The sequence below is a fragment of the Emiliania huxleyi genome, assembly GCF_000372725.1.
Source record: "Emiliania huxleyi CCMP1516 unplaced genomic scaffold EMIHUscaffold_48, whole genome shotgun sequence".
In the NCBI taxonomy this organism is placed as follows: domain Eukaryota; phylum Haptophyta; order Isochrysidales; family Noelaerhabdaceae; genus Emiliania; species Emiliania huxleyi.
Window position 1 is genome coordinate 168,638 of NW_005198391.1, and position 10,431 is coordinate 179,068.

Sequence of the window (10,431 nt, forward strand, 5' to 3'; positions counted from 1 at the left end):
GAATTCTTTCGACCTTTCCTAAAAAGAAAACGCAACCAGTTCGAAATGGAGGCTCTGGCCGAGCGTCAGCCCGCCAGGGACATCCGCTCCTTCTTCCCTGGAGCGGCCACCGCGAGCACCACCGCCCGGCCGCCTCCGCCGCCGGGTCCGGCGGTCGGAGCAGGTCCTTCCCATCAGCCGCGGCGACAGCCGCACGCGGCCAGCTCCGGTCCAGTGCGCAGTGGCGGCCAGCCGCTGGCAGCCGCCGTGCGTGCTGGTCGTTTGGAGTGCCTTGGCATCGGGCCGGAGGACGCAGCCGAGATCCCGGCGGACGACGCGGACGGTGCAGATCTTCCCCCTCCGGTCCCCGTGGACGAGGCAGCCGCCGCGAGCTGGGTGTACCCGACCAACATGCCGGTTCGTCCGTACCAGCACTCGATCACAAAGACGGCGCTGCTGCACAACACGCTGGTCTGCCTGCCGACCGGGATGGGCAAGACGCTCATCGCGGCGGCGGTGATGTACAACTTCTCGCGCTGGTTCCCCGCCGGCCGGTGCGTCTTTCTCGCGCCGACCAAGCCGCTCGTGCACCAGCAGGTGGGCGCCGTCCGCAAGTCGGTCGGCCTGCCGCGCGAGCTCTGCGCCGAGCTGACGGGGCAGATGGCGGCAGAGGACCGGCGGAGGGTGTGGCGCTTTGCGCGCTTCCTCTTCCTGACGGCGCAGACGTTCGTCAACGACCTCAAGACGGGCGTCTGCCCGGGCGAGGACGTGGTGTGCCTCGTGGTCGACGAGGCGCACAAGGCGACCAGCAACCACTCGTACGTGCAGGCGGCGCGGCTGCTCGGCCGCCGCTCGGCCGGCTTCCGCGTGCTCGCGCTCTCCGCCACGCCGGGCTCCAACGCGGAGCGGATGCAGGAGGTGGTGAGCAACCTGCGCATCTCGCGCATCGAGGCGCGCGACGAGCAGTCGGTCGACGTGGTCGGCTGCCTCAAGTCGCGTCAGATGGACAAGGTGGTGGTGCAGCCGACGGCCGAGTACCTGGCGGGGCGGGCCGCGGCGCTCGAAGCCTACCGCGCCCTTCTCCGCAAGCTGCGCGAGAGCGGCGTCGGGGTGGGGGACGACCCAACCAAGGTGCGCCGCTACTCGCTGCTCACCAAGCAGAAGGAGCTCGCCGCCGCGCCGCCCGCCGGCATGGAGCAGCACCACGTCTACCGCGCGCAGGCGCACCTCACGGTGGCGATGATGGTCGCGCAGGGCGTCGAGCTCGCGTCGTCGCACGGGTGCTCGTCGGCGATCGCCCACTTCCGGCGGAGGAGCGGCGGCTGCTCGGAGCCTTGTCGGAGCCTTGTCGGAGCCGTCTCGGAACCTCCCTCTAGGCGCGACATGGAGGAGTGGCGGCTGCTGCGCGAGGGCGGCGGGAGGCGCAAGATGGGCCTCCAGCTGCGAGAGGCGCGCGCGAGACCGCCACGCAGCCCCTCCCCCTCCCCCTCTCCCCCTCCCCCCCCCTCCCTCCCCTCCCCCCCCCTCGCCCTGAGCCGCCGCCCGCCGCCCGCGCCGCAGGAGCTGTACCAGTCGGAGGTGTACCACGAGATGCTCTCCAAGCTCGCGGAGGGCGAGGCCGCGGGCTCTCACCCCAAGCTCTCCGCCACCGCCGCGCTGCTCTCGCACCACTTTGGTGCGCACCCGGCCGGCTCTCGCGTGATGGTCTTCACTTCGCTGCGCGACTCGGTGGTCGAGCTGACGGCGCATCTCGCAAAGGTGGAGGGCGTGCGCGCCTTCCGCTTCGTCGGCCAGGCGAGCGCCAAGGGCAGCGACGAGACTCGCAAGGGCCTCTCGCAGGCGCAGCAGCGCGAGGTTGTGCGCGCCTTCCGGCAGGGAAACTACAACGTCCTCGTCGCGACCTCCATCGGCGAGGAGGGGCTCGACATCGGGGAGGTGTGAACAGCGTCTCTTCACACCTGCTGCTGTGAACAGGCGAGGAGGGGCTCGACATCGGGGAGGTGGACCTGATCATCTGCTACGACGTCTCCTCCTCCGCCATCCGCCAGACGCAGCGCTTCGGCCGCACCGGCCGCCGCAACGCCGGCCGCGTCGTCATGCTCGTCACTCGCGGCGTCGAGGAGGAGGTCTACGAGCGCTCGCTCGCAAACGCGTCCATCATGAAGCGCGCCCTCGCGCAGGCCGCCGCCGTGCAGCTCGTCCAGACGCGCCCGCTCCTCCCGCCCGGCCTGCCCACCCGCGGCGACCAGCGGCGCCTCGCCCCGCCGCCCGACGAGCCCCCGTCGCCCGCCTCTGCGGAGCCTGCTGTGGCCCGGGGCAGGGGGCGCGCCGCCGCCTCGGCCGACGGCGCGGCCCTCGTCTCGCCGCCGTCGACCCCCGAGCGGGATCGCGCGCAGCGGTGGGCGCTCAAGGAGGGGGACGCCCCGCCGCGCCGCCTCTCCCTCGACCGCTGGACCGTCGGCCAGGCGCGGCCCGCAGCGGCGAGCGGGCGGTGGGCGAGCCGCGGACATGTGCAGGACATGTCCAGGACACCTCTAGGACATGTTCCATAGGCGAGCGGGCGGTGGGCGAGCCGCGGACATGTGCAGGACATGTCCAGGACACCTCTAGGACATGTCCCATAGGCGAGCGGGCGGTGGGCGAGCCGCGGCCGGTCGCGCCTCCTCGTCGAGGCGATGGGGCGGCTGGTCGGGCTGGGCGAGCCGCCGCCGCCGCTGCCGGACCGCCGCGCCGCGGGGAGAGCAGCTCCGCCGCCGGGCGTGGCCGCCGTTTGCGAGTCGCGCCCGGGGCGGGCAGACGCCGCGCACCCTGCAGACCGCGCGGCGGCGGGTGCGCGGGGCGGCGCGGGTTGGGGCGGCGACGGCGGCGGCTGGGAGGGCGGCGGCGGCTGGGAGGGCGGCGGCGGCTGGGAGGGCGGCGGCGGCTGGGAGGGCGGCGGCGGCTGGGAGGGCGGCGGCGGCTGGGAGGGCGGCGGCGGCGAAGGTTGTGACGTTTGTGGTCCTGCCGACGTTGGCGACGACGGCGGCGGCGGTGGTGGCGGTGGTGGCGAGAGAGAAGGAGGCGGCAGTGGCGGTGGCGGTGGCGTCTGCGGCAAACGGCGGGGCGGGGCGGCCGGCGCGGGGCTCGACAGCGTTCTCTCCCAGCGCCGCGTCCTTGAGGAGGAGGGAGAGGTCCCTTCTCCCGACACGAGCCGGGCGAAGCAGCGGCGAGGTGCTGCAGCGGAGCCCCGCCCGGAGGCGGCTGAGGCGCACCCGCCCTCGCCTCCACCGGCGGGACCGACGCCAGGCGGGGCCCCGGCCGAGGGGGCGGCTCCCGCGGCCGGCCCGCCCGCCCGCCCGCTCGCCGGCCTCGCAGCGCCACGCCGCTTCCGGTCGGCCGACGCCGTCCGAAGGCGGCGGTCGGCCAAGACATCCTTGCCGCCCGGCCGGCGCCTGCGCCTCGCGGGGCCGCCGCTCCGCGTGCCGCCGCCCTTCTTTGCGTGAAGTGCTCGCGGGTCCCCACGTCTACGTGGTGCCCCAGTGCCCCGACTCTCGAGAACGCCGATCCAGCGACTGTTTCATGTGCATACGAGAATGGGCGCCGCCTGCACCTCGTCACGACTCACGTGCGTTGTGAGTTCGGTGAGACGTGACTGACGCACTGAGACTCATACATTGGATCTAGATTCTGTCCTGAAAATTAAAGGGGCGGAGGTGACCTTGGAGTCCCATTTCGCATTTCCTTTGCCATATTAGTAGAGGTGCAGGCCAGCTCCCACCTTCGCCACCTGCTCGCCACCCTCCCCCCTCCGCACCAGCGCGCGCAGCGCAGGCAGGCCGTAGCGGGTCGCGTCCAGTCCTCAGTCATTATACGACCGCGCACATCCATGGCCGGGGAGCTATATGAAGCGCACCCAGCGGGCCGGACGATTGTGGTATCGGGCTACGTCATAAACTTGAGAGTCTTTCTCTTTCTCGGCGCCTCGCTGGAGCTCTAAAAGCACGGCGGGAGGAGCGGTGTGCGCGGCGCTTGGGGGAGCTCGCGTACAAGCTGTGCCTCCTCTGCCTGCTGCATCGCCGCCGTCTCCGCCGCCCGCGCCGCCGCCGCCTCGCCGCGCAGCAGGTCGTCGCCCGCGCGCGCCGCCGCAACCTGCAGGCACAACCCGGGCAGTCGAGTGGTGGGCGCGCGCTCGAACCAAGCGAGGAGCGCCGCGCGCCACCACTCGACTGCCCACCGTTGCAAGGACCAGCACAGCCAGCACCGCGATCCTGCCCCAGCTGACGCCCGAAGAGAGGAGCGAGTCGATGACAAAGCGCTCCGCTCTCGAGGAGGCGGAGCCGAAGTTGCGTGAGACCTCCACCTCAATGGCCGCCCACAGCTCGCACGGGTCGAGCAGCATGTCGTCGTTGCCGTCCACCTGGCGCAGGAGCCGCCAGAGGTAGCGACCCAAGGGAGACTCGTCCGTGTCGTCCGCCAGGATCACTGTGTTCGCGTCGCAGGTCATCGTTGAGCCGATGTCACACCCTCGATTAACCAAAAAAAGAATTCTGTCGGGGTAGACAGGCACACCACCACGAGATCCACCTTCACGACCTCGAGCCCCGTCATAGACTTGAGAGTCTTCTCTCTTCTCGGCGCCTCAAAGTGCTCTCGTTGTCCCGGACACAACAATGCCGCCTGTGCCACGCCGCAGTGCCAGTTTCAATGACCTCTCCCCCACCTCGGTGTGCGACAACAACCTCCGCCTCAGGAAAGAGGACACAGCGACGAGGCTTGCGACCCTCGCGACCCTGCGGCTGAGCGCCACCACCGTGTACGACCCAGCCACAAACGAGCCGCTGCTGCGAGACCTCTGGCGTCTGAGCTTTGGCAAGGACGACTTTCTGGCGTGCTCACCTCGGTGGCGCCTGCTCGGCTTTCAAGGTGACGATCCAACGACCGATTTCCGAGGGCCTGGCCTGATGGGGCTCGAGCACCTCCTCGACCTCGTTAAGTCGGGCATGGCACCACTCGCGACCACGGGCTTTCCCGTCGCGGTGGCCTCGATCAACGCGACGGGCGTGCTCCAGGCGTGCCACAATCCCAACCTCCGTACCACAGCTCCGCCCAACCCCAGGCCGCTCCACCCCAACACAGGCGTACTTCGACCTCAACCCCAACCTGCGAGCGGGCTCTCGCCGCGTCGCTACACCGCGCACGCAGCAAGACTTGCTCTCTCGCGGCGGGCTCGCGCCGCTGCAGGCGCTGCAGGCGGAACTCGTCCTGCACATGGCGCGCCTCTGGTCCACGCTGCGGCGGCCGACGCCGATGGACTTTCCAAGCGTGCTGGAGCGGGCGGCGGCCGACCTGCATGCGGTGCTCGATGCGCCGTCGGCGTCCTCGCACGCCTCCTCCGCCAGCGGCGCCGCCGCCGGATGCGACTCGAGGGTCGACTCCTTCGTCCGCCCGCCCCTCGCGCCGCGGGTGCGCGAAGGCCTCGCTGCCTTGCACGGCACGCGGCCCGAGGCGGCGGGCGACTCTGACGACGAGATGCCCGACCTGTCGATGCTGTGCTTGCCGGCAGACAGCCGGCTCCCAAGAGGGCCCGACGCCACACGTGGGCGTCCGCACCACACGCCGCCACCCGCGCGCATAGGCCGCCAAGCGCAACGCGCCCCTGGCCACGAGCTGTTTGCCCTCTGCCGCCGCCATGCCCTCGGACGACGGCGTCGCTTCGTCGCAGAGCACCGCCAAGCCGAGGGCGGCGGCGCCGTCTCCATTCGCGCACCGGCACTGCCCGCCCTCGCCAAGCTTGAAGCCTCGCCGACCCAGCTTGCGCGGGGTGAGCAGCGCCGCACGCCTCGGACGGGGCGGGGGGAGCGCACCTCCAGCTTCTGCGTTGCACTCTTGCACACACCGCCGGCCCCCTGCCACGCCACCCCACGCCACCCCTCCTCTCAGGGCGTGTGCTCTCCACCTGTTGCTTCTTCAGGCGGCTACGCCCGAGAGGCGCCTCTCCTTGCCCGACTCTGCGCCGGAGGAGGAGGAGCCGCCCCTGCGCGCGCTCTTCACGGACAGCAGCGGAGACTTGCCAGCCCCTTGTCCAAGTGCTGCCCTCGCGCTCGCCGAAGCCGCGCGCACAGAAGGCGACACGACCGCGGACGAGGCCCGCTCACATTGTGTGGCGGCAGCATGAGTGATGCCTCTGCGCCCTCACCCCGCGGCTCGTGCCCCCCCAGGAGACGGTGCCTCGCTCGGCGGCGACGTCCGACTTGGCGTTGCCGCAGCCCACGGTCCGGCGCTGCGTCTCCTTTGGCGAGGGCATCGACCTGCAGCAGGCGTTCCTCGTCCCGGACACGCACTACCAGCGAGAGGCGAAGGGCGAGGTGGGCTTGCTGGAATCCCTCCTCGCCTCCATCGGAGTCAGGATTTGAATTTGGACGGCGATGGGCGCCGGCGGCATCCGAGTTTTTGCGAGACGCTCCACCGCGACGCGCGAGACGGCCCCTCGTGCCTCGACGCCGCGCAGCAGGTGATAGTTGCAAGTTGGTGGGTGAGATGATCTTAAAAGGTAGATAAATAAGAAAACGGACATCTCCACTTGAGAGATGATCTACACGCCGTTTCATATTTTTTCTCAGGCGTGAGCGAGACGTGGAAGAGTTGCCACACACGCCCCACGGCCACGCTGGGTCGACGGGTTGGGGTAGAAGGAAGGGTCGTGGTAAACGATGGTAGTCGTCCGAGCTCGTCCCGGGTTCGTCTTCGACTTCGTTCCCAGAAATTAGAGGGAGCAATCACGCGCATAGCAGCCACCCGCTCGCACGCAGACCGCAAGTAAGTAACCCCTTCCTCCCTCCCAGTCATCCATCCCCACCCACCCAGCCAGGGAGGGCCTCCACGCCTCCTGAGGGCGTCCCACCACCCTTGCCACAGTACACCAGTAGCAGTACCCTCCAGGGCACGCACCTCAACCTCTCATAACAATAGACGAGCGCGCGGCGCGAAAGGAGATTTCAGGGCTGTGAGTGACTGTCGTTGCTGTTTCTCGACTGTCTGTGCTTGTGCGTCTTGGGTCCGGGGTTGTGTTTTTGTGTGACTCTAGCCCCTCCCTCCCCATCCATCCAGCCAGCCAGGGCCTCCGGCGTCCGGCCGGGGTCCGGGCACGCACCTCACGTTCTCACCCTAGCTCTTACAGACTAGCGCGGTCGTGGGCTCTCAGGTAGGCTCTGCACTGGGGTGCTCTGGGGTGCTCTGGGGTGCTCTGGGGCCACTCTGGACCGCTCGGGACCACTCGGGACCGCTCGGGACCGCTCGGCCTCGCTCGGCCTCGCTCGGGGGCGCGGCTGGGACATTTGAATGGTTGGGTAGTAGGGCTAGAGGGTCGCTCTACACTTAGCCTCTGCAGCGAGCGAGCGCTCAACTTAGCCCCCGCACGGAGCCGGGCTCGGACTTAGACGCTGTATGGTCGGGGGCCATGAACTTAGACGGCACAAGGCCAAATCCGGGTAAAACCCGGGTATACCTGCAAAAGTCCAGGTTTACCCGAAAAATACCTGGACGCGTCCCGACCAACGTATGCCGCGCACGACGCCATATCGCCTTGTCCCAGGGCCAGTGCGCTACTTGCGGCGCGCAACTCCTGCTCAAGTACGCGCACCGTACCATGTGCTGCCGCTATGCGTGTCTTAAGGCGGCTGCGGCGAAGCGGCGGGCGCGGCATGCCGATGGCAGTGCGGACGATGCGGTTGCGATGTGTTCTGCTTCAAGATCGTGGCGGTGCTTGGCATGCACTTCTGCGATCCCAATCAGCTCATCGCAACGAAGCAGCGCAACAAGCTGGCTGCTGCCAACAAGGCCCTATGCTAGATCTACCTCACGCGCGGATCGTTCAAAGAGGACCAGCATACACAGGCTTCCTTGACATGCGTTTGTTTGAGCTTGAGGCTATTTGTGAGAACTGTTTGGCTTGAAGATTGCGCTCAAGAAGAGCAACGAGAATCGGAAGAGGAGGATGCTGAGGCGGCGATTGCTGAGCATGAGAAGGATCGATCCGGATTAGAAGGCGCCCGCCGCAGGCGAAGAAAATTTGGGGGCTAGCGCCGTATCGTTGATCACGGTGGGAGCCTCTTGGCCCCAGGCTGTGCCACGGCCGACTTAGCCGATGTAAGAGGCTCTCGCTGATCTTAGACCGCGTAAGCACCCCAGCGTGACTAGTCACACTTAGACCCACTCAGCCTCGAGGCTCAGAACTTAGACTACTACCCAACCAGTGACATTTGCGGCCCGCCTCCGGCTGTATGGGCTGCACGGCGGGCGGCGGGGGAGGTGCAGTGAGAAGAAATGGTAAACTCATGAGATTAACAGCAAAAACAGCAAAGCACTAAGGAAACTGCGCCGCGATGTGCGGCGGGCACACCGGCCACGGGCCAAACACATCATACCTAGGTCCCTTCATACGCTCCTGGAGCCCAACCATGTGCGCCGCGATCTTCATGACCGCGGCAAGCAGGGTGAACGAGCCACGCCACGTAGTGCACAGAGCCATACGGTTGTCCACTACCTGGCCAATGAGGTGCTCCACACGCCCACGGTAGTGCTGCACCGTCTTGATGTTTCTCGAGGGACAGGTTCCGGCCCTTCCATTCTGTGATGATCTGCCGCTGCCCGACGTAAGCCTTGTCCCCAAGACCATACTCCCATGGCTTGATCCGGCTCGGGAGAAGCTGAAGCTGGCCCAAGCGCCCCCGCCGGTCGAATTTTAGCATCTAGGCCGTTGGGACGGCTCGGGACGGCTCGGGACGGCTCGGGACCGCTCGGGACCGCTCGGTACCGCCTCGGACGCTTCCGAACATTGCCACTCCTCCGGCCCCCTGGCACGACACGAGTCCCTCTACACCGTTTGTGACTGTACATGCATCCAGGAGTGTCAGAGACCCTTAGCCACCCATTGGCTTGGAGGGCGGCACACAGAGTGTTTCTTGTAATGATTAACATCCATAACAAACAACGTCTCTGGCCTCACCGTCTCGTGCTGGCCTCACGCAGCTACTGGAAGGACACCTTCCTACTGGCCGTACGATCAGGTAGTAGTCACTGAATGCTGGGGTCTAAGGCCGCGAGCTATGCAGGTGATCAATATTGTGCAGCGCAGGGCACGGTCAGCACACAAGTCACGTTCGTCGTTCGAGTCACGACACAGCAGCGCCGACACGCGACAGGTGCTGTCGCAACTCGCAACGCGTGATAGCATGGCCGCAATTTATACGCCGAATTCCCATATAATGATTAATGTGGAAACACGTAAAAAATCGCGCAAAAATCGCAAAAATTGGCGCCTGGCGGCGGGCTGTGGGACCCCCCATGCCCCCCCCCCCCCAGTACCCTCTAGGCCCCCGCGCCCCCCCAGAGGGCATGGCATGTGCCTTGACATGCGTCCTGCGGGCATGTGAGACGGCTCCTAGTGGTCCTCTGCGCCCTCTCTCCTTGCCCAAGCGCAAGCTCGAGCACAAGGCGCGGCGCCCGCCGCGAAACTAGGCCGACGGGGAGATGCCTGTGGGGCTGTCGGCGATCCACCGGCTCCCGCGCGCCCCGGCGACCGCCGACGCGGCAAAGAGCGCGACGAAGCGGCCATGCACCTCGCTGTGGGGCGAGGTGGAGCGGGCGGAGCACGCCAGGTAGTCGACGAGGAATGCGGCCGTGCAGATCGCGATGGCCAGGCCCTTGTCGCTCACGCGGAGCGGCGAGCGGCGGCCGAGCAGGCAGAGCTTCCTCTCGCGGAACCAGCTGGCGGGCTGGAGGCCTAAAGAGACGGGCGCGAGGCACGAACTTCGTGCAGTGGGCTCGACTCACGCGCTATGTGGGGATCCTGAAGACATGGGCTACGAGCTTCGTGCTGCGTGTGCTCGGCTTACGCGATGCGGAATGCACCATGCGGAATGCAGGGGTGCGGGCATGGAGGGGCCCGCGCCGAGAAGGGCGCCCGCCGCGACGGCGAGGAGGAGGAAGGGCATGCGCCCCTCGTGGCAGGCGAGGATCGCCGCGTTGAGCTCGTCGCCGTGCCGCAGCAGGTTCATCGCAACGTTGAACGCCGCGGCGAGGGTGGTGACGACGGTGAGCAGCTTGCCGAGCGTGCGCGGAGGCAGGACGAGGCTGGAGAGGATGAGCTGGCGGCGGCGGGAGGGTGAGGACGGTGCGGGTGGACAGTGCGGGTACGGGACGGGTGCGGGCGGAGGCGGCGGGCAGTGGATGGTGCGGCGTGGAGTCCGATGAGCGGGGTGGAGAAGGGTGTGTGTGTGGGGGGGGGGGGGGGAAAAAGGGGGGGGGGGGGGGCCCCCCCACGGGGACTGCAAAACCTAACTGCCGCTCCCCGAAAGGGGAGGGGCCCCTCCCTTCCACGGAATTTAAAATTTCCCCCCTCCGCAACAGGACTTTGGGGAGGAGGGGTAAGCCCCCCCAACCCCCCCCCCCCCCGAAAAAGGCGGCGGGGGCAGG

At 67.9% G+C, this 10,431-nt stretch overlaps 3 protein-coding genes across 3 annotated transcripts in view; 2 read left to right on the forward strand and 1 right to left on the reverse strand.

Annotated features, from left to right (window-relative positions):
* Positions 1-45: 45 nt before the first annotated feature.
* Positions 46-2,531, forward strand: EMIHUDRAFT_211457 (hypothetical protein; the record flags this gene model as incomplete). The annotated part of the gene is made up of 6 exons (XM_005767680.1): positions 46-145; positions 215-1,110; positions 1,201-1,224; positions 1,558-1,914; positions 1,980-2,168; positions 2,376-2,531. The coding sequence occupies 6 exons, from the start codon at positions 46-48 to the stop codon at positions 2,529-2,531; spliced, it is 1,722 nt and encodes a 573-aa protein (XP_005767737.1).
* Positions 2,532-5,444: 2,913 nt separating this feature from the next.
* Positions 5,445-6,525, forward strand: EMIHUDRAFT_436764 (hypothetical protein). The gene is made up of 4 exons (XM_005767681.1): positions 5,445-5,517; positions 5,594-5,779; positions 5,930-6,118; positions 6,177-6,525. Exons 1-4 carry the CDS (start codon positions 5,488-5,490, stop codon positions 6,369-6,371), a joined length of 600 nt encoding a protein of 199 aa, XP_005767738.1. The 5' UTR covers positions 5,445-5,487; the 3' UTR covers positions 6,372-6,525.
* A 2,945-nt stretch (positions 6,526-9,470) lies between these two features.
* The window catches only part of EMIHUDRAFT_103289 (hypothetical protein), a gene marked incomplete at both ends in the record, with an annotated part of 2,061 nt that continues 1,100 nt past the window's right edge, over positions 9,471-10,431 (reverse strand). Inside the window, 2 exons of the mRNA XM_005767682.1 lie at positions 9,471-9,723; positions 9,868-10,103. Of these exons, the coding sequence (XP_005767739.1) occupies positions 9,471-9,723; positions 9,868-10,103 (489 nt within the window). The remainder of the gene's footprint in view (positions 9,724-9,867; positions 10,104-10,431) is intronic.